This window comes from Glycine max, chromosome 5, assembly GCF_000004515.6.
Source record: "Glycine max cultivar Williams 82 chromosome 5, Glycine_max_v4.0, whole genome shotgun sequence".
Taxonomy (NCBI): domain Eukaryota; kingdom Viridiplantae; phylum Streptophyta; class Magnoliopsida; order Fabales; family Fabaceae; genus Glycine; species Glycine max.
Window position 1 is genome coordinate 4,031,999 of NC_038241.2, and position 24,665 is coordinate 4,056,663.

At 32.1% G+C, this 24,665-nt stretch overlaps 2 protein-coding genes across 2 annotated transcripts in view; both read right to left on the reverse strand.

The window, feature by feature from the left end:
* LOC100785655 (BTB/POZ and TAZ domain-containing protein 1) overlaps positions 1 to 1,178 on the reverse strand; it is a gene marked incomplete in the record, with an annotated part of 3,277 nt that extends 2,099 nt beyond the window's left edge. Inside the window, 3 exon segments of the mRNA XM_014775464.3 lie at positions 1 to 123; positions 406 to 709; positions 790 to 1,178. Of these exon segments, the coding sequence (XP_014630950.1) occupies positions 1 to 123; positions 406 to 709; positions 790 to 1,037 (675 nt within the window).
* A 12,169-nt stretch (positions 1,179 to 13,347) lies between these two features.
* Positions 13,348 to 15,480, reverse strand: LOC100779940 (probable pectate lyase 22-like). The gene is made up of 4 exons (NM_001255614.2): positions 15,328 to 15,480; positions 14,349 to 15,095; positions 14,042 to 14,180; positions 13,348 to 13,948 (listed from the first exon to the last, which is right to left on the reverse strand). Exons 1-4 carry the CDS (start codon positions 15,438 to 15,440, stop codon positions 13,727 to 13,729), a joined length of 1,221 nt encoding a protein of 406 aa, NP_001242543.2. The 5' UTR covers positions 15,441 to 15,480; the 3' UTR covers positions 13,348 to 13,726.
* Positions 15,481 to 24,665: the final 9,185 nt, after the last annotated feature.

Genomic DNA, 24,665 nt, shown 5'->3' on the forward strand with positions numbered 1-24,665 from the left:
AGCATCGTACGGTCCAACGTGGGTACACCCATCATAGCATATGTGCTCCAAACACTCCATCGCCTCGCTCAGCTCCGCGTATAGCCCCTGCTCCATCCTATACTTCCTCGATTTCTTTTTCCTCTGTCAAACAAACAATCCCGTTTAATACTTTAATTGTAATTAATTTCATTCAATTTAATTGACGCAACACTGCCTTTACATGCGTCAAAATATTTCATTTGGCGGATTGGAAGAATCATGTTTGATTCTATCATCTGAAAAATTCTTTTGATATGTACAATCATATTGACGCCAGTAAGATTAGTCTCTAATAAAGAGAATCAAGAGAGAGTCATGCTCTCTAACCCATGAAAGAAAAACAAATTTCATTTCGATTTGAAAATGGATTAATAGATTAATTACGGTTTCGTGTTCGTCGATGAAGCGGAGAATGTCGAGTTCGAGCCAGGGGTCGTGTTTGACGAGGAACTTCCACCCCTCCGTTGCTTCCACCGCTTTGAAATTGTTGGCGAGGAGCTTCATGCAGCGAAGATGGAGATCCGGCGCGTCACAGAGACGCGCGAGTTGAAGCACGTCCACCACGTTCTCCGTGGTCAAGCGGTGGGTCAAACCCTTGATGCACCTCTGCTTCAGCTGCGGCACCATGTACACGTGCGACAATGCAAGAAGGTGCATCCCGTACTTGTCCATCTCCTCCTCCGTGCACCTGCAGAGGGGGGCATCTCCGTCATTTCACATTTGCCGCAAATTCACTAATTGATTAATGTTATGTGTGTATAAACTAACCTGGAGGAGTAGAGGAATCCGACGAAGGCGGTGACGGCGTCGCAGGGGACGCCGTGGATTTGGATAATTCTCTCGGAGCTCCGATGCTTACGTGGGCGATCTATAAAGTTGTCAAAAACAGGGGACATGGAAGCCAGAATGCCGGCGTGGGCTGGAATGCGTGTTCCGTGGGAAGTGCGAATGAAGACATCGGGTTGAGGTAAGAAGCGGGTGGTGTGGTAGTGAATGGAAATGGTTTGGGGAGCCATGAATGATGAATGATGAATGATGAGAGATGGGGGATGAATGTGAACTATATATAGTTGCAAATGGAGAAACTTCTGCTTCAGCAATCAAGAACGTGTCTCATTTTATTCGCACGCCCCATTATTGCCCACCGCCTACCCTTCACATCACATTAGTCAATAAAGCAACCTTCTATTACTACTGCTCTTACCTTTCTCTCTCTGTCTTCCACTCTCCTAACAAGCCAGGTTTTTTTTACCCAACACGAAAACACAATCCAAGAAATACTTTAAAAAGAAGAAAATAATAATAATGCTTTCGTTAAAATTTTAAAGTTTAATTTAAATTTCATTTCATTATTTTTATTTATTTTTTATTCTATGAATCATTTATAATAATTTATGTATTTTACTCGATTAACTGGGTTGATTTTTTTTCCTGATATTTTAATTTGTTTTAGGTCCATTTAAATATCACTTTATAGACAGATTATAAAAGTGATTTGAATAATATTCCGAAGATTAAAAATTGTGTATTTTAAAATTAGAAAAATTAAAAAGACAAAAAAAAAATTAAAGAGATGAAAAAAACTAATTTACACTTTTTTTTTTATTGAATGAGCCAAAGACCCAAAAGATAAAAACTTTATAGATTACAGACATATTTTACCTGAAAAAATAGTTGAGTTAGGATCTGACTCATTGATGGCAAGATAATTCGCATAGTTTAAAAACACTTGTAGAAAGAAATATTTTCTATGATTTTTCAAATAGCCCAAAAAAAAATTTCACTCGAAGGAACATAATGTTAGTAATGCCGTAGATTAATACTGTGAAGAAGATATTTATTTAGAGATATAAAAATCCATCCATTACTATCGTAGTATGTGCCAATTCATGATAGGTTTTTTGATTGAAAGACGAGAAGATTGAAATTTTTCATATCAGACAATCTTTAGTGGTTTTTGTCAATGTTGGTTTGCAAATATCTTCATTGATTTGTGTATTAAGGAGAGAGTTATTGGTTTCGTAAAAAATAAAAAAGAAACGAGACAGTTATTGGCACTTCCATCAGTATATTTTTTTTTACTTTCTAATCTTATCTTTATTTGAGTATTTCTAAAAGGTTAAAATCATTTTAGTTATGTATACAATTTAAAATAATTATAATAAAATAGAATGAACATAAATATATTTTAGTAAAAAATATTTATAATTATGATAATATAATTTTATTAATGAAATTTTTAATTATAGGTCTAATAAATGCATTAAATATTATATTTAATTAAAATTACTAAATTTACACTTGAGAGATTTTTTTAATAAATACATTGAATATATATTTAAAAAAAAATCATAATATAATAAACAATGAAAAAAATAAAAAGGAGAGAAGATCATTAATTTCCTCTGTTTTTGGACTACATATTAATAAAATAAAAAAATAAAAACTGAATTTAAACTTAGAATTGACCAGGGAAAAGTTTGGATAAGTGAATACCAGTGTTAAAAATCATTGTCCCAAGTCATATAGAATACTATGAGTTTATAAATGCAAAAAACTAAGTTTAAATTGCTACATTAATACTAGCTAGTTTTTGTTAACAGAAATATTAGAAGGTATTTCTTATTGAAATGAAAAGTTGTAAGATAACAATTAATCATTGACTATTTTTTCATGTTATAAAAAAACAGATAAATATAAATAATATCTTTATTCACTGACAATCTCATTCGATAATCAAATAGTAAATATAAATTTTTATGAAAATTCAAAACTTAATTCACCATATTTTAGGATACTAGTTTCTTCCACTAAACTTGTTTTTGTTGGTAATATGAATAATATTTTAAAAAATAATGTTAACAAATATTCTTAACACACAAGTCAATAGTATGCCATCACAATTTTTATAAAAATATTACCAATATTCTTATTATACTTTCAAATTGTACTTATTAGTTTTTACAACTTTTAATAAAAAAAAAAAACATATTTATTAATTTTTTATCTAACACTTGCCAAGTGGATCCTACTACTGTTTAAAAAAGACAAATAAAAAAAATACAAAAAAGTGTAACGGTTTCCGCTTTGGATACACACATGGATTGCTGCAACAAAAAAGGAGATTACGTGGATTGTATTGTGATGATTTGACGTGGAATGGTTATCCATTATTAAACCATAGGCTCATAGGGAATTCGTAAGCTTATGGATAAACCAGCTCATGGGACTGCTTAAGGACGTGGAACCTCCTCATTCCTTAAAAACGCCCCTTGAACCACGGAAACGTTAATAAACTCATCCTTTCCATGATGATTGAGAGAAATAACATGTCATTTTATGTGAATTATATATATTAATTTTATTAATTTAAGTAAAAATAAGATTATTTCTAAAATATTATTTATTAAAATTTGATACCAACAAGAAAATAAAATCCTTAAAAATTGAATTGTAATTAAATGAATGATATCATTAAATATGAATAACATTAGTTAAATTTGTTTATATTTAAATTTAAAATATAATGAGATCTTTTTACCTATATATGAGTTTAGAGTGAGTATAAATGATCGGCCAAAAAACTAAAGGAAGAAAAAAGAAATTGATTGAGTAATTATTGGACAAGTGACTTTCTTTGTTAATAAGTTACTGAAATAATAAATGAAAAAAAATAACTTGCGAAAAATGTAGAGATAAAAGAAAGTATAAATAAGGGAAGAGAGAATGCAAAACCGAATTTAGACTATGTCCAGTTTTCAAGCAACCCGCTTGAAATTTTCACCATCCTTGTAAAATCATTTACAAGCAATGAACCATAAAGGAATCCCCTCCTTTGTTTTCAGTGATTACAACCAAGAAGTTATGTCCACTTCTTGTAATGAATTCCAAGGAACGTTAGTCCCTTGTGTCCAGTGATAACAACCAAGAAGTTGTGCACACTTCTTGCGATGAACCCAAAAGCGATTAGTCTTTTGAGTTCAGTGATCAACCAAGAAGCAAATTCGCTTCTTGCAATGAACCCAAAAGCGGTTAGTCTTTTGAGTCCAATGATTAACCAAAAAGACCTTCTCTTGAAAACAGTCACCAAGAGTCGGTCTCTTGAAAAGCTTTTTATAAGAATAGAGGAGAGGAAAAAAATAGAATAACACAAGTTTTTGCCCAATGAAATTTTCTTGACAAAACAAGTATTGAACAAAAACTCTTAGAAAGATGTTTAAAATGAATGAATGAAATCAATTATAAAATTCATGTCATGGTCACATATTTATAGTCATTTGATGACTCTTGAAGAAGTCATATTAAAAATTATGACTTTTGACAATTTCTTCAAAATTAGTCACTCTAAGAGTTGTGACTTTCTTCAAAATTAGTCACTTTAAAAATTGTGACTTTTGACAATTTATTTTTCAAAACCAGTCCCTATTAATCGATTATCATTATGGTGTAATCGATTACACATCAACAGTTGTGACTTTTCATGTTTAGATTTGAAAACCAACGTTTGAAAACACTGATAATCGATTACAAATGTTGTCTAATCAACTACACAAATTTAAAAATGTTTTATCACAAGTTGAAATTTAAAATTCAACGTTTAAAAACATTGGTAATCGATTACATATCCATTTTAATCAATTACTACTTTGTAAAACAATTATAAAACTGTTTTGGGCTTCTGGTAATCGATTACCAGTGAGTAAAAATTCTGGTAAAAGATTTTTTTTTTTTTGAAAAATTCTTTTGGACAAATTGTGTTATTCAATATTTTCTTTGAAAAATTCTTTTTATACTTATCTTGATGTTTTTTCTTGAGGTTGTTGGATATCTTGTGTCTTCTCTTTAATCTTCACTTGAATCTTCTTAATTTATTTAATCTTGTTTGAATGGATTTTTAATAATCTTTAACATCATCAAAATAATCTTGAAAATTTTGCTTCTACAGTAATGAGAGGAAAAATTTTATTTTTTTTTTTAAAAAATAATTTAATCTTTATTTAATCAATATAACATTATTTATATTTCTTCTTGTCTTTATTTAATGCTCTCTCATTTGAGATCATTTTTATATTTTTTTATCATATTATTAATACAAAATATTATTAATTTTATTGATACAGTCATTTTTATTGTGATAACTCAGTTTTTTATTTTTTATAATTTAAGCAACTTATTTATCTAATCTAATAATTTTAATGTTTATACTAAGTAAGTCTCACACTCGTATGTTTTATCAATATTTACTTTTTTTTATCAATATAACTTTAATAATAATCATACTAAAATTTAAATATATAATTTCATGCATAGTGCTTCAATCTTCCGCCTTTAGACTAATCCTAGTGGTTACATATTTTTTTTTTGTTTTATTTTATACGTTAAGGGCTCACACAAAGTTACAATTCCAGTACTTATTTAAGCACTCGGTGCTTGACAATTGCTTAATAAAAACTCTCTCTAACCATTTAATGCTTAATATAAGATACATTGTTTAATTGAAAAGATGGACTTTAAGAAAAAAAAGAACACGGATGCACGGAGATAGCCTAATGAGCACGTTATTATGAAGGTGAAACTCCTTCTCATCCATTCCAACTCATCAGGAACGAACAATGAATAAATATATTTGGAAACCCAAAATAATAATTTATACCTAGCGAGTGAAAGAGAAAAGAAAAATATAAATATAATGTGAAAGAAATAAAAAGATGAAGATAAGTAAAATATATTGATGAAGTGTTTAAAATTACGGGATATTCAAATATTATTGTTCAAGAATATTTTTTCATTGTCTAGTGTGACTGATCTAACCATAAGTAAGATTTAAAGTGAATTTTAAGAGAATTTTTTTAAAATGAGAGAATTATATGATAAATATTTTTACTAAAAAAACTTAATTTCTTTGTTAATATATGTAACATTTTTTGTTTTATAAAAATTAATAGTAGTTTTTTTATAATAAACCTAAAGTTTAAGTTTTAATTATTTTACTCTTGGACACACTCTACCTTGCAACTTCTTATTCGTTAAATAATAATAATACATAAATATTTCATTATTTCAAATATTTCATCAATATCTTTTTTTTTATCTCTTTTTTTATCAAACATAAATCTTATTAATTATAGATATTTTTCTCTCGTTAACTATTGTTGTTGTTGTATTGGTGGTAGGTAACATTTTTTTAATAAAAAATTGACCACTGACCTGTACATAGGACAGGGTCCACCTCCAAAAATATTGTCGTTTGTGATTTGTGTCGGAGTCGACGCTGCTAAGAATTTGTGAACGTAATCAGCCCTAGAGTGGTTCGCCGCTGCCGCTGCCTCTGCCACATAATTTTCGACACTTTTCCCTTTTTTTGTGTGCACATATTATTATATTTCCTCTTGGGATGTATATGCATGTTATTAATTAATATGTTAATAAATTGGAGGTTCTATCAAATATTATGCACTTTTTGGTAGAAGACGCGAATAAACAATGCTTCCATTTGATTGACTGATTATTTCCTTTTCGCCTTTTTTTCAAGTTCATATATGAATTTTTAAAATGTTTATTTAATTTCTTTTTTAATCCTCCGATTTTTTTATTGAAAAACAAATTCTGTCTAATTTGACATACAATAAAAAAAACAAATAAAATTTAACTAAAAATTATTTTCGTTGAATATTAAATTTAAATATTATCCAAATAATTTAATCTTAATCTCAATATATTAATCATTTGAATCATTTGTACTTAATTACTTGAATATATAATTCTTGAATTAAGTTGTCGTTGGATGTCTTAATGAAATGATTTATTTTGCTTAATTGTGTTTTTCCCTAAAATTTATCAAACGGGTAATTTGAATTAATCTAGTTTAAATAAAGTTTTCCTACTTTTAAAATTAATAAAATTTAGTTCATCACTTAATTTACTATCAGATTTCTCACGGTCAAAATAAAAAGGAGACAATAAATGGAGTGTTTAGTAGAAAAAAAAAAGTAGGTAGGGAGAGAAATAAAAATATATTAATCTCACGCCTTTTTATTTCTCCACAAAAGTAAGAGGAAATGAACAGTAGCCAATTCATGGCTCGCAGTCACAGTAGAAGCATGAAATGTTTTTTTTTTTCTCTTAAATTAAACTTTCCAATTTCTACTTATTGTCACTTATTTTATTTCTCTTTTCTCTATTTCTATTCACCTTATTTCTCTTCTATTTGTTTATTCCTACCAAATACACCCTAGTACATGTAAAATATAATACACAAAATAAGAAACGTTTTGAGACTTGTGTAAATTTTCACGGTATATAATTTATCTTTTTATACATTGATAGTGAAACATTAAAAATAATTAATTATAAAACTTTGATCAATAATACAATAGTTAATAAAAAATGAGATTTGATAAATTACATTAAGTAAAATATTGAATATATTTTTTTTGCCTAAAACTTTAGAATTTTTTGTCACACTTTGCATTTAAAGAAGGTCTGGGTTAGTATTATAGGTATCCAAGTGTATGAAAATGAACATTAAAATTATTATCTACATGCATATGAGATTGAGTACAAATATCTTTTTTCAATGCAGATACTACGATAATCAGATAAAAATTATATTTGCTTCTTTTTAATTGGTAGATTTTGAAATTTTTTTTTTATTTGTCATTTTTAAAGTTTTAAATAATATCAACTGCTCTTTTATTAATTATACTCTTAGTTTCTTCCTAATCTTTCATTAATTTTCCCATAATTCCATAAACATTTATTATGAAATAGAAATGAAAAAATAAAATAAAAAACTTCACAACTATTGTATTAGGTTCTAGAAATTTTAATACATATTTTTTTTATTTCTACATACATATTTTTAAAAATAGATAAAAAAAAGAAGAACAAAAAAGTACTATAAAACATTACTCAAATCTTACCCATTCTAATGATTAAAAAAAATAAAATCTTAACCATTCTCATCTTAAGAAGTTGATCATGTCCTTTTTTTTAATGGAAGAAGTTGATAATGTGGAAGTAGGTTAAAAAGACTTTTTTTAACTTGATTGTTGAAATGTGATCATAGACAGTAGATACTACTTTCACCCTGAGAGAGGATTCGTGGATCTACGGATAGCATATAAGAGAAGTCAAGTCAACCTACTCGGAGTACCTCAAATTTCAGCAGTTACACCATATTTTCACTACCTACCTACCCGAGGCGTTACTTCTGTTGCTGCTAGTCCTTTTAATTTGATATGGCATAGTTTTTTTTTTACATGAGTTTTATTGATGATTAAATTTTGTTGAATAAACTATCTTATCATCTTTAATGGGTCTTCATCTCAATCATAATTTTTTCATCCATAAAATTTAAATTCAAAATTTTATTTAAAAAGATCGAATCTAATATTGCTGGTACAAATAATTTGTTTTGTTGATAACTACACATTTGTTTCATCAAGTAATCGTGCCTATTTTTATTTTTGTGATTTCTTATGATCTTATTTGTTTTATTTTAAATATAATTATGTTCATTTTTCTATTATAAAATTATCTTCAATTTACTCATAGAAATTTGAGCTTCGTAAAATAAAATAAAATAATAACTTTTACACATTTAATTGTTATAAATGTTGAATAATTTTGGATCACACATTGAGGAGAAAAAATCTTCTATATCGTTTAATTGATATAATCATGAATAAAATAAGAGAATGTGCTTAAACAATTAAGAACAATATGAACATTTTGATAATGGTCATGTTAATACCTATGTATTATTAATCATTAATATGATAGTATTTATAATACTTATTAATAAATTTTATATGTCCTCGTTCCTTGCACGGATACTAAAACTAGTCTATAATGCATATGAGAGTCACATTATAGGAGCAGATTTGACATACTAAAGGCATACACTTATTGACATATATCTCATGTCTGTGAGTTATGAAAAGGCGAAAGGAAAGTATTTCAGAATGTCATTGATGGATGGTCATGGGCCCAGGCCCATATTTTCTTTTGCACAAGTAGAGGGATCCAATTGCCATTGGAAGTCTCTTTTTCCTCAGTTGACATTTGGGCTTGTTTCATATTTCGAACATACCAATTTTATTACTTGAGCATAAAAAATTAATAGTGTGTATATCATTATCTTTTTCTTTATTTTTATATTTAATTTTTTTTTTAAAATACATTCCAAAATTAAAATAGACATTTTTTGTTATCCTATCTTAATGTTCATGACACTATTCTAAAGATAAAAAGAACAAGAGTTCACAGGCACTTCTAATGTGATTTATGCATGATTTTATTTTTTCAAAAATTGTTTAAATCACTTAAGTTTAATTGTTCAAATAAATATTTTTTTTATTCAAATGATTAGGATTTTGGGAAAGCTTTGGGATACACAAGTTTAAAAGGTTTAGAAGTTACAAATTTAGACCACGTTAAAAAAATGTAGAATAAGGTTAAGAAGGTTTTCAAGGTGGAAAAGTTTCAATTTTTTTAATTTGACATAGAATATATTAATTAACAAAAATTGATTGTAATAATAACTAGCAAATGAAAAGATTGAGGAACTAAATATGATTAACAAGTTTGAGAGACAAAAATCACTAGAGACAAAAATTGAAGGACGAATTATTATGGGTTACATTAATAATGTGGATCAAGTTAGGCGTTCGTTTATTGGTCTCGGATGCAATTGGGCAATTACTTCCTGCACCTACAGAAAAGACGGAATGGACACAACTACCCCTCTCAGCCATCAAATTCTCCCAGTCCAACCAGCGCCCCCACCCACAACAATTTCCACTTCTACCACCACTAACACAACAACACCAAGACCAACAACAGTGATCAACTCCCAGCTCCCACACGCCATCCTCTGCCCTCATGGAGCTGCCGGTGGCGTTGTTGGGGCTGCGTGTGGTTTGCGTTGCAGGGGAGATGGTGAGTGAGGATGCAGAGTTGGCGAGTAGATGCGTGAAAAGAGATTGGGAATTAGACGTAGTAATAATATGAAAATATGAAAATTATATTCCAATACATGGCTGCATATAAACAGTTATAAAGTTGAGGGTGCCAATATTGGGTATGTGTTGGATCTTATAAAATTCTGATCTCATTGTGGTAAAAATGCACAAGTGAAGGGATTCTAGTTTTCTTTCTATGAATATGTATTACATGATAGTTCTATAGCGAGAATAATTTTTGTATAAGGGTTGGGGTGTCCCTTGTACTCTTATTAATATATATGTAGTCTTTGTTGATAAAAAAACCGAGTAAACTCGGAAAAGTGAGTCAAGTTAGTCATTAATCCAAACTAAAAAATGGATTGAATTATCGTTGTTAGTTTCGTTGCCTCTTATATGAGGTTGGCATGATGGCTTGACTCCAATTTGAGTATTTATTTATATGTTCAAGCATTTTATTTTGAACTTTTAAGAAATTTATGAATTTTATCCTCTCTTTATTTTCTCTTGACATAATTATACTTTTTATTCTTGATTTTTTTTTGATAAATTTTGCACCTAATATTTTTTACTAATTTTATTCATAACTTATTTATTTTTTTTTTGGTAAATTTTATTGTTAACTTTTTCGTTTATTAATAAATAAATGACAGAAGATAAAATATTAAAAAATAAAAAATACAATTAAGCCTTATTCATGTGGTGTTGAATACTTGAACTCACGAGATAAGTTTTTTTTTTTTTTTTTGCCAAAAGGGGTCAAGGGCCAAAGAAGAAAAGTTATTAAGTACCACTACGGGAATGAACAGCAGAAACATCAGTTTGTACAAAGGTAGAAATGAAATCAAGCATGACATAAAAAATTCTACCATCCCCATCTATAGAGAAAACTTAGCCAAAGAATCAACTACATTATTTGCCTCCCAATAAATATGTTTCCAAGGGAATAACTACCCCTTTCTGAATAAATTCTTTAATCATAGACACTAACTGGTAACAATTATTAGAATTATCACAAGTTCCTTCTAGCAAAGATATGGTATAATGGGAATCCGATTCAACTGACAACACTTTAAACCCTCTTGACCATCCAATTCTAATCTAGTGAGCCTGACCCATAATTCATTCTGAGGAATAGAACACACATTAATCTTGCATGCGTAAGAGAATATCACTGTCCCATTGTGGTCACGTAAAACTCTTCTACATGCAGCTTGCCCATCTTCAGAAACCGCCCCATCACAATTCAATTTTAAAGCTCCATCGTTGGGAGGCTCCCATCTAGTTGGGAAGCTCGTTTATTCTGCATAATGTTCACCACCATCCCCTCAACTATGGCAGAATATAAAGATAACACAACATCATTTCGGTTTATGCACAGGTAGTAGAGAGTGACCCCAAAAACGATGTCCCAGTCGTTATGATCCTACCTTGCGTGCGAACCAAGCTTTCGATGCATCCATGTCTTTTAACCCCTTAGAAAAAGAAAGAGTGATACGTCCTATCCCATCTGTACTAACTCACAGTATAAGTTGCCAAATGACCAAATACACCCTATATATTCTTGCCCACATCATGGAAGTTTCAACTTCTAACATACACCATGAATCAATTTTTAAGTGTATTCATGTCTTTTAGATAAATTTTTTTAATCATACTCAATCATGTGTCATATACATATTAGTAGTTGGAAAAATATATAATAATTCTGGCTCACTCGATAATATCTCATAAATCAAGATCTCCAAACATAAATACACAGACTCAAAACACATTTTTTGGGTTAGTAAATGTCGAACTTTAAATCAATCCCATGCGAAATTAGAAAGATGTTTATTATTATTAGGTCACTTTTTTTATTTTATATACAATAGTCATAGTAAAATTTAAATTCATGACCTTATGTATTCTACCTCAATCCCATCACTAGGCCAACTCCAGGGGATTATTAGGCTACTCTTATTAACTTATACAACATTTAAATAAGATAAATTTTAAGTGAAACTAAATAAATCATGAAATGTGTCCAATAAATCTCGCAGTAATATATTCAAATGAATGTTTTGTTTTCTTAAAACAGTAATTCTAAAGCCAAACCCCTAATTTAAATTTCCACCGGCAATCATATACATCAAAATCAAATACGTCCATGAAAAGAAGTTCCACATAAGAGGCTCAACCCATGTGCATTTGTATCTTTTTTCCTCCATATCCACCTGCTCTTAGCTCAAAGTTGAATCCGGCGTGCATGGCTGGTTCATCCATCTACGCTATTCCCCCAAACTCATGGAAGGGAGTTGTAACTGTCGAGAATTCTGTCGGGACACTTTTTTTTTCTCTCTTCAAATTATTAATTATTAATTCTACATTCACGCTTCACCTGCATGCTGGTTGAAAGAGAAATATTTATCTTGGTCAAAAAATGATTAAAGTATATAAAGTGTCCAGTGTCCTCATACAATTCTACCTACCACTATGGTTATATATATGTTAGGTAGCTTTTTACATCCCGCTCACTCCTTTTAATTATTTCTACGGATCTTTTATGAAAAAAAATATATTTATAGTTTGAGGGAGTGATAATAACAAAAGGAAAGTTAAATACACAGAATATGATTTTCAAATTTCTGTTTCAACACTACATAATGTGGAGAAACGAAATTGTAATGAGAAACATGTTTAAGATACATAAATAACACTTTTCCCCCATTTTCACCTTAGAGTTCATAGTTAGTTCCACGTCCAACACCCTGAACGTGCCTAAGAATGTGAAAACCGCAAACTATCATATAAATTTCCACATTGATAGTGAAAGTGACGCGATTTGAAACGAATTCAAACACGTCCAGAATCTATTTTTACTTCTCATTTTCATCTTAGAAATTTTTCCCCCCATGAAATTCTTAATTCTTTTTCCAAACCTTTTTTTTTCATTTTCAATTAGTTCAAAATTATTGAAAATTTTATTCACAATCAAGCCCTGTTTTCTTATAATAATAAAAAAATTATTCTCCCCAACATACGTAGGTCCAAAATAAAAACACACCACTGCTTAGTACTAGTAGTTAGTATCATTATTGAAGTTAACCAATACTACTACCTACACAGCAAATGGTATTATACTCAGTCTGTAGTTGTAGTTGTACCTTCTTTTGTCGATTAGTTAACAGTTATTTCGGTCGTTGAACTTTTTGGATTGCTCCGCTAATACACCTATCATTTTAGCTTGATTGGTGGGATTAGAATATTTTCTTTTAAATTCACTTGCCTTCACTTTATTTTTCTGGTCTTAGTCAACACTCTGCACATGTGTCGGTGATACAGAGAGAGAGAGAGATAGAGAAAGAGAAAGAGTTCAATATTCAAAATAAAAAAACATGTAATCATCATCATATATATCAACTCTTCTGCACTTGCTTTCTCACATACCAGATTCACAAATTTGGTTCTATGAGGTTTACAGGCGGAGGTTGTAAATTGTAATCATACAAAAGTAGACCAAATCAGAAACCCAAAAGTAAAAAAAAAAAAAAAAAAAAACTAGAGAAAACAAAAGAAAAGAATGCAGGAAGGAAATCATAGGAAAATATACATCCTAACTATTAAAGAAATGACCGTAGTTAATTTAATAAGGTCATTCTCTTTCCCCTTCCCTCCCCCCTTGATTCTTGATTCCATTCCATTTTTTTGGAATTAATGGAGCGGCCTGCAGATACAGTTGCTTGCTGGAGGGGTCATAATCAGCAGCGGGAACCCTTCCTACAGGTGAGTGCACCCGCACCAGTGGTTATGGACCCCACCAGTGAAGATGGCCTTGCACTCAAGCTAGAAGCTCTTGCATAACTAGAGGAGGCTCCAGCCCCCGATGCCGTGAAAAACGCACCGTTTACTAACAAGTCCCCTTCTGACCTCCAATTCCACCCCTTCCATTCACTCTCTGCTGCATCCTCATGCTTTGTCACCTGCACAATTTCACATAAATAGTATCATATGATCTCATTATAAAAAAACAATACTTTAATTTAATAATTTTATTTAATTATTTAATTATTTACCTCTTTGCTGAATCTGTCATCAGGTGCAACAAACCTGTTGCCTTGGCTATTGATGGTAGGATTAGCACTTCCCCCAATGGCATACATTTCCCAGTGAGTATAGTCATTGTTCACCACATGAAAATATCCATGCCTACACCTGCACTCATCACCAACATTTTTTTTTTCAATTTTCATCACTAGTGGCCCCACATAGTAATAGCTATTAACACAGTAAGCTTTTTTTCACTTTTGACTCTTTCTCAAATTTCACAAGTAAAGCAATTTTGGAAAACGGAAACAAGATTTTAGTACTTTATTACTTTACCTTGGCATTCTTTGAACAAGGCCTTCACCAAAGTGGTTGAAAGCAATAGTAACCTGCATGTTCTTGTCCTGAGTGTAGGAATCACTGTGGCCCAAAAGCATGACCTTGTCATGGTGAGTCATGTAATTGTTGGAGATGGTAATCGCGGTAGAGCCATGAATGGCATCGATCAACCCATCATTGCAGTTAGACAAAGAGCAATGGTCAACCCACACGTGGCTCCCTCCAAAGATCGACACGCCATCACCGTCCGACACGGTCCTCCAGCCGTAGTGCCGTGGGGAGTCCCGCACCATAGCATTCCCACCTTGCTTACAGTCATGAATGTTTATCCCATGGATTATAACGTTGGTCACATACTGTATCGTTATGCATGGACCACCCGCAATGTGCACGCTGGCGCCTCTTCCGTCGATGGTCTTGAAGGAGTTCATGATGAGCTCCTCCTTCAGCTTGATCACCATGTCTCTTGCGAAGATGATCCAGAGAGGCTCGTCTTGAATAACTGCGTACCGGAGGGTTCCCGGCTTCGGTGTCACCGGATCGTCGTCGCCGGAATCGGTCACCACGTAGATTTTTCCGTTCTTTCCTCCGATGGCGTTTTTCCCGAAACCAATCGCACAATCCGCTAGCCTCTGGCGGTTCTTCTCCCAGTTCGGGTCACACCTCCAACAATCGTCAATGGGGTTCCCTGTCGCACAGGACAAGTACCCCAAATTCCTTCTAGCTACGGAAGCATTGATTTTCCTGCACCAAATAAATACATTAAAAAAAAACATTAATTTCATTATTGTGTCTCATGCTTATGCACCTAACGTGCACCAAAGAAGTTTAACTCGGTTGGTTTAACAATATGCGTGATTCTCATACATCAAACAAATAGTGTGACATTTAATAACTAGAAGGACATTGCATTAAGATGTGTGTCGTACAATTAGGTAGTGGGGGGCATGAGTAAAAGAGATCAATGTGGGTTTACCTGTTAACTTCTTGGGCCACAAATTCAGGGTCTTGGACAGGGGAAGAGGAAATGAGGGCTGGGGTGAGGAGAGAGAAGATGAGGAAGAGGAGAGAAAGAAAAGTGGTGGCCATGTTTGATTTGGTGTTTGTGTTGTGTGAGGAGGCTAGGGATGAGAAGAAAGTACGTAGTTGGGGGTAGTATATAAAGGAATTAAAGCCGGGCTAAATGGCGTGATTAAACTGAACATGTAGGACCCAAATGCTTCGTGATTTCTGGTTTTACGGGATACCAGTTGGGCAGTTTTGTCCGTTAAGCAAGCCCCAAATGATGGGGGAAGCTCCTAACACTCTTGCATTGTAAATAAGGCTCTCAGAAAAACATAAAAAAGAGGAATGTGCTCACTGCACGACAATCAAATATTGTACTCTTGCATTATGTTACCTTCTTTTACTACATCTCCACTGTTTATTAAATAATGTAACTCTCACTTACTCTCACTGATTAAATGTTACTCTCAGTGATTTAATGTTACTCTTTCTTATAAAAGAAAACTTTTTGGTTTTGATTCATTAATAAGTGTCTTTAAGAAAATGTTAGCGTTTTCCTTTTTCTTTTCATTATACTGTTGGTTTTAACTTTTAACATTGGGTTACCACTTACCACATGGTGACATGAGAGTTTAGTACAAACTATATCTGGATTATTACAGTGTTACTATTACTGGTTACTGCCTCCGTTTCTTTAATAGAAGGGTACCATTATGGTCCCAACTATAGAGACATTCTTAGAAAAAGTTTCTTACTTCTCCTTGCCACATTAATTTGCATAATTAAATTAAGGAGGCATGGCGTAACGAGTAATGGGCACTTTGATTAATTGAGTTATTCAATGGGCATGTAAAAGTAAAAAGCCACCTAAAAAGCAGGGATCATGTGATGTAATGAAGTACTCAGCACTACTTCAGTTAACTATGTTCATATTGGCTGTGAAAAATAAACTCTACATCCCATTTTTGGTACATCTAGGCAGCAAATTCTTTACATCTTGACTTTTGTTTCCTATAAACGAGTGAGGTCGTGAAAAATGGGAACGTTACCGGGTTTAAGAGATTGACTTACTTGCTCCTATGGTGGGTCCATATGTTACTTTAATCAAAGAGGCATCTTGGAAAACCTTGAGCTCGATATCCATATATCCTGCGTTCTTAATTGCAATTGGGATATTAGAGAAGCTCATTTATTAACAATACATTGTATGACGATAGGAGAAGAGAAAGAAATACAAAAGGACGGTTGATAAAATGATAAGTAATTTTTTATTTGCAATTAATTATTAAATTGTTTATTTTTATCATAAAGGGTATCAAATTTATCTTTCTTTGTTTAGTTTTCTTGTATGCCAATACTAATATATCACACAACTGGTTATTAGTTAATATCCATATGCAAGAACATTATTGAATTAATATACACTTGCAGAGCAAGTGTACGCAGGTAAAATGATACGACGATGAAAACATACACCGACACCGAAAGAGCTTTAATCAAGGCGTGGATAACAACCCATAGCTTTTTTTTTGTTTGATATTGAACTTTATCTAATCATATTGCCCACACATGCTTGCTGTTAAGCATATAGGTATATAGATATTAGATAGGTTCCCAGAGAAAGAAAAACAATACTATTTAAGGTGCTTTCGATTTGAGAAATTGTAAGAATCTAAATTGATAATAAGATGGAGACGCCTAAAACGACATGAGAGAAATTTTTTACTCTAGCTAACTTATAATTGCTTGCTCAATGATATCCTTGGATTATATGGGGTCCCGAAGTACTCCTGCTTTGCTTGCGTGACAAGGGAGAACAATTGCGTTTAAGAGTGTTAGTAAAAAGGAAAAAAAAATTAACTTTGATTTTGGTACAGGCCAGAAAAGTTAAAACCGGGTGCCTGTTTGAATTGGATTAATTTTAGGACGATGGCTTGGATGCACCATTGTCTCATGTGGTCTATGATACATCACTACTAATGACATTTAGATTAATTTTAATACGCAATCTTATCATAAAGTCTTCTCCATCTCGGAGCTAGAGGTTTTATTTTCACAGCCGCGCGAACTATGATTCCTCTTTCTTTTTCTTTTTTTTGGTTAAGAATATTGACTGGTTCCTCATGACTGTTGGTTCCATCGCACCAGTAGTTTCATAGATTCTCCCGATGAACACCGTTCTTCATGTATACATAAAGAAAATCACTATTGGAGTTGACAAATCTGTTGGAACAAATAGGAGAAACAAGAAACACAGAAATCAATCTAAACACATGAACTCGTGAGAGAGAAAGATTGGAGGGAAATTTCTGTTATTCTATTGTATATATTTTGTTACATGTAATGATATGTCTATATATATAGACTAACTCAACTAACTAATCACCATCAATTACTAACAAATTAGTAACTGTTTTGAATTATCCCTAACACCCCACTTTGATTCAAAAACAGTGAATCAACAACAAGAACATTACAACAACATTTATTGAACAAAACTTCTTAATCCTCCAAACTCTGAATTCCTATTTTCCTTCTCAGCTCCTTGAATCTGTTAGCCTTCAAAGCCTTAGTCATTATGTCAGCTAGTTGAACCTCAGTTCTGCAATGCACTAGCTTAACTTTTCCTTTAGCCACTTGATCTCTCAAAAAATGAAATTTAGTCTCAATGTGCTTGCTTCGGTCATGAGAGACTGGATTCCTTGCTAGATCAATAGCAGATTTACTGTCTACTAACAATTCAATAGCCATTCCAATAATGACTCCAAGTTCTTGAAGCAAAGAAAACAGCCATGAAGCTTGACAAGCAACTAAACATGCTGCAATATACTCAGCTTCACAAGTTGAAAGAGCTACAACATTTTGCTTCTTTGAGCTCTAGGATATAGGTGCACCAACAATCATGAATATATATCCCATGGTACTTCTTCTGTCCAAAACATCTCCACACCAATCAGAGTTTGAATAAGCCACAAGATGTGGTCTAACCTTCTCATCTTGATGTGGGAATAAAATGCCCATATTCAGTGTACCTCTAAGATATCTCAAAATTCTTTTGGCTGCAACCATGTGAGAGTGCCTAGGATCACTCATGAATTTGCTAATCATCCCAACACTGAATGCTAACTCAGGTCTTGTATGACAAATATACCTCAGACTTCCCACAATTTGTCTGAATATAGTTCCATCCACCGTAGCCTCATTCTCACACTTATCCAACTTCAAATTCACCTCAGCTGGTGTAAGTGAAACATTACAGTCCATCATATTAAACTTCTGCAGTACTTCAAGTAAGTACTTTCTCTGATGCATGAATAGTCCTTTCTCAGAATGCTGAAATTCTAAGCCCAAAAAATAGGATGTGGTTCCTAAATCAGTCATTTGAAATTCATTTTTCAAATTCTGTTTCAGCTCTTCAATTCTCTTGGAGCTGCTGCCAGTTATGAGTAGATCGTCTACATATAGGCAAATGAACAATGCCTCCTGATCCTGGTCAGTAAGCTTGACATACACACCATGCTCAACTGAACATTTCTCAAAACCATAATCAGAGAGAAATTTATCAATTCTCTTGTTCCAGGCCCTAGGTGTCTGTTTCAACCCATAGAGTGCCTTTCTAAATCTCAACACCTTTTCCTCATTTCCTTTACTGATGAAACCAGGGGGTTGGTGTACATATACTTCCTCTTCTAAAGGACCATTTAGAAAAGCTGATTTTACATCCAATTGCCATAATTTCCAATTTTTCCAACTAGCTATAGCTACCAATAGTTTTACTGTTTCGAACCTAGCCACTGGTGCAAAGACCTCTGAGTAATCAAGTCCTTCCTTTTGCATGAAGCCTTTTGCCACTAACCTGGCTTTGTATTTTGCCACTGTGCCACCAGGTTTCAGCTTGACTTTAAAAACCCATTTAACAACTATTGGTGTCTTGTTCATTGGTAAATTAACCAATTCCCAAGTACCATTCCTCTCTATGGACTTAATCTCTTCAGTCATTGCTTCTCTCCATTTACCATCTGATATTGCTTCCTCAAAACTCAAGGGTTTAGCATCAGCTAACAACACCAAGTGTTGTGCTAAGTCATTTTCTGCAGTCACAGTACTAGGACTTGCCTGATATAATTGAAAATTTTAAGTTTGGATGGCAGATTCCTTTGTCTTTGTGGTCTTTCTACATGTAAGTGACGTGGAGGTGAATGATCATCATTAGGAATTAAGGCATTGGGATTTACCTCAATAGCAACCTTTTCCCTCGCTGAATCATCAAAAATGTCATTTTCCCAATCCAGGTTCAAACTAGTCATAGGAGTAATACTGTCCTTAGACCAGTTCCAAGCTTCTGTTTCCACATGATGAACATTTCTACTATACACCACTTGTTTAGTCAGTGGATTATACAGTTTGTATGAACCACTGGGGTTGTAGCCAATAAAGATCATTGCTTCACTATTGCTGTCTAGCTTCTTCCTTTTCTGATCAGGAATATGTTTATAGCATAAAGAGCCAAATACCTTAAAGTGTTTGACTAAAGGTTTCAATCCAGACCAGGCTTCTTCAGGTACCATCGAATCTAGCTTCTTAGTATGACACCTATTTAGCACATAGACAACAGTAATAGCAGCTTCACCCCAAAAACTGTATGGTAGATTCTTTGTTTTCCACATACTTCTCACCATATTGAGTATAGTTTTGTTTCTTCTCTCAGCAACCCCATTATGTTGGGGTGTATAAGGTGCAGTGACTTTATGCACGATACCTTGATCGTTACAGTACATGTCAAACTCACTTGAGTTGAATTCTCCACCTCCATCTATTCTGAGGATCTTCAGTTTCCTTCCTGATTGCTTTTCTACCAATGCTTTAAATTGTTTGAACACAGTAAAGACTTCACTTTTGAGTTTGATGAGATAAATCCAAACTTTCCTGCTCAGGTCATCAATAAAAGAGACAAAGTATTTATTGCCTCCAAGTGAAACAACATCAAAAGGACCACACACGTCGGAATATACAACATGCAACAAATCACTGGCCTTGGAAGCAGTATATGAGCTGAAAGAATTTCTTGATTGCTTGATGATCAAACAATTGTCACAGATCTTTTTTGGAGTCTAAATTGATGGTAATCCCAGAACCATATTCTTTGATTTCAGGGTTCCTAAATCTCTGAAATTAAGATGCCCTAGTCTTTGATGCCACAACCAAGATTCCTCATTTAAAGAAGTAGCATTCAGACACTGAGTTTCCATTGCTGTTAGACTAACTTGAAAGGTTCTGTTTGAAGCCATAGTTGCCCTCATGACTAGCCTTTCATTCCGATCATAGATTTCCAGAAAGCCTTTTGGAAATCCTATGGTGAAGCCTTTCTCTAGGAGTTGCCCTAGACTGATCAAGTTAGTATCCATCTTTGGTACAAACAACACATCAGTTATCATAGCATCCTTACCATCTTTTCTTTTTAACAACACATCACCTACTCCTTCAGCTTGAATTGATCTATTATCAGCAAATCTGACTGTGCTCTTTCTATTCTCATCAAAGTTAATTAACCAGTTTCTATTTCCAGTCATATGATTAGAGCAACCTGAATCTATATACCAATTATTCTCACAGCTACTCATACCATAATTTATAGTCATCATAAGCAAGAGAGGTTGGTCATCAGACTTTACCTCGGTATCCTCTTTAGCCAAATTTGCTTCATCATGTTGCTTGCCTCTATTTTCATTTTGAGTGGGAGGGGCTCTGCATTCAGTAGAGAAATGCCCAAGCTTTCCACAGTTGAAGCACTTCAATTTCTTTCTATCCACTATCTTTCTTCCACCTTTCCATTGATTGTTGCCACCTCTTCTTTCTGAGTTTTCTGACTTGTCTTGATCAGATCTTTCTTGATCCTGATATTGAGAGTTCTTGTAATTTCCACCTCTGGAACCTCTGCCCCTTCCTCTTCCTCGAGATCCATTTCTTCCACCATTGCTCCCTTTCTTAGAAGTTTGAGCAAACAAAGCCTGATCACCAGACCTTTCTGTGGATCTCTCCATGAGCCGCTGCTCATGAGCTTCAAGTGAGCCTTGAAGGTCTTCTACCTTCAACTCATCTAGCTTCTTGGATTCTTCAATCGCCACAACAATATGGTCAAAAATTGGGGTTAGCGTTCTCAATATCTTTTCAACAATAGATTGGTCAAAAACTATCTCACCACATGCCTTCATGGCATTGGTATGAGTGATAATTCGATTAAAGAATTGAGCTATCTTTTCATTTGACTCCATTTTCATTAATTCATATCGGCGGCGAAGAGTTTGTAGCCAGACCTTTTTCAGTTGCTCCGCTCCTTTGTTACAAGTTTCAAGAATTTTCCATGCTTGTTTCGCATTCTTTGCATTGGAGATCTTTTCAAAATGTGCATCATCTATGCACTGGTGTAAGAGAACCAAAGCTCTACAGTCTTTCTTCTTGTTGTCCTTGAACATGGCGCGTTGTTCTTCAGTTGCCCCTTCAGCAAGATCAGGGAATCCTTGTTCCACAATGTCATTTACATCTTGTGATCCCAACAATGCCTTCATTTGAACTCGCCATCGATCCCAGTTCTTGCCGTTTAACATTGGAAAGTTCGCCGGAAAGTTGGCTCCTCCGTTTGGCCCTATGATCGCAGCGACAATCAAAACGAAACAGATGAAAGGAATGAATGATCCCTAGATCATGAACCAATGCTCTTGATACCAATTTGTTGGAGCAAATAGGAGAAACAAGAAACACAGAAATCAATCTAAACACATGAACTCGTGAGAAAGAAGGATTGGAGAAAAATTTCTGATATTCTATTGTATATATTTTGTTACACGTAATGATATGACTATATATATAGACTAACTCAACTAACTAACCATCAATTACTAATAAACTAGTAACTGTTTTGAATTATCCCTAACAAAATCGAGTCAATCTAATCCAACTCAACTTGTCTTCCACTAGGCTAAAAAATTTGGTTGGATTGAACCTCTTATAGAAATGGGTTGAAAATCTTGGTCCAACTCAATAATCAATAATATGTTATATAAAAAAAAGTTTGTTGCATAGCTGAATAGCATGTAATAACATCATTTTCATTTTTTCTCCATTAAAATACCATTGCATTTCTTCATTTTATTTTTAATTAATAAAAAAATGCTTATAGTAATTAAAGTAATTACTTAATTATAAAATACTTAATTATGAAATAAACAATCAATGTTTCTACATGAAATATTTTTCCAATTTTTAATTTATAAAAATACATAATCAATTATTATTATTATTATTATCATAAAAGAATATTTTTCTATGTGGGCAAATCGCAAATGTTATGTCTCGTCATTATATTCATTCACTTTCAACATAAGTTTCATTAATCTTTTTTATTTTTTACTTCATAAAACACATTATTATATTTAATTATGGTAAATTTATAGTAAATAAGATGATTACGAATAATATGTATTATGATTAAATAATGTTTGTGACAGGAGTGAAGTAATATAAGATTATAACATATAAGAAATGACAGTAACAAATGGTGGCAAAGCGGCTGAAGTATGTAGAGAGCAACAACACAAAAATGCATATATATATATATATATATATATATATATAGAAATGTTTGTATTCATAACAAACTTTATAAACTTGTCATATTCCATCAACGGGCACCAAAACCTAATGCGTATAACTTATAAAATTGTTATCATATGAGTAAGTTTCGGATATAATCGAATTTTAATTCCATCCAAAATTTAACACTTATAATTTTAAGAGGATGAAAAATGAATGAAATTATAGACATATAAAATTCAAACTTTTTTTTCTATTTTACACAGACTAAAAACATATTTTAGCTTAAAGATTATAAATAAATAACAATTTTTTCCTTATAAAATTAAAATGTTAGTTTATAACTCTTGCAAAAAATAGTATGTTAGTTTATAAAATTAAAATGTTATTGTTTAGCTCGGAGATAAGTTCACTTAACTCAATCTTAACTTTGAGTCAAATATGACATATTTAAATTTTAAGAGAATTAAAAACGTAGGATAAATTTCATAGGAACAAAAATTTAACTTTTTTAATCTTATAGAACCAAAAATATACTTTAATCTAAATACGATAAAAAAATTCAAAATATAAATAAGTTAATAATCATTAATTAGTCCATCAAAACATTTAAAAAATAAAAATATCAAATACATCCACCAATAATCATAAAAAGTAAAAAATAGAAATATGAATATAGTTCAATAACAATATCAAATATATATTTTCTTAAAGTTAACTCAACAAATTAAAAAAAAAGTTAAAATGAATTGAATCCGTTTTGAAAATGAGTTGAAAATATCAATATAATACATATTGTTTAGCAAATTAAATAGAGTAGATGGTTAGTTTAGTTATTGAATTTTTACCGTACTATCATTTTACTTCTTAAAATTAAAGAAAACTCAAATAATTTTTAATTTTTTTAAGTTTTTATTTAATTCCCTGCAAATAAACTTCTTTTTTTTTTCCTTTCATTTTGGTGCCTAGTCCAGAAACTTAACTGATTATTATAACATAAGTTTATAGACCAAAATGAGAGGGGGAAAAAGGTAAGACTTAAATTCATCCTAAAAAATTTATGGAATATATTTGAGTTTTCTTTGTTTAATTTTAGTGACTAAAAAAATGACAACGAAATATAAATTTAAGGATTAAATTGAATGCTTGCTGAATTAAATAAGTTAATTTAATGAAGCAAACCCATTTTACCATCCAGACGTCATGAGTCGCTCCTCTCATCAAGCACAACTTGAAAGTTTGTCCCATCCTTGAAGGTTCATCTCTCTATAGTATATAAATTCTTTGCATGACTAAAATGTGGAGCATTGACGAAGGTGTAGGAAATATATTTTTGTCATTTATTTAAGAGGATTGGAGCGAAAAATCTGCCCTAGTTTCATTTTAATTGGAAATTAAGCCGTACTTATTACTCTAACACTTAGGATAATAGTTTCTTCTTCCGTAACATTGAAGACAACACATTCAAGTAATCAAAAGAAGCTATTAAATATTAATGCAAGAACTTTATTTGGCAACGTGAATTTAAGTTGTTCGGCTTCCTAAAAAACAGAGAATCCTAATATTTGTTAAGCTCAATTGTTGTCTTGTTTTTTTTGTTTTTTCTTTCAATATGTGCGTGTAATTAAACAGGATCTAAAATTACACCCTTGGTGACACAAGCACATGCTTTGCACTCAAAAATCAAACTCGTGAGGCTTTTTGTAGGGTCAAACGTAT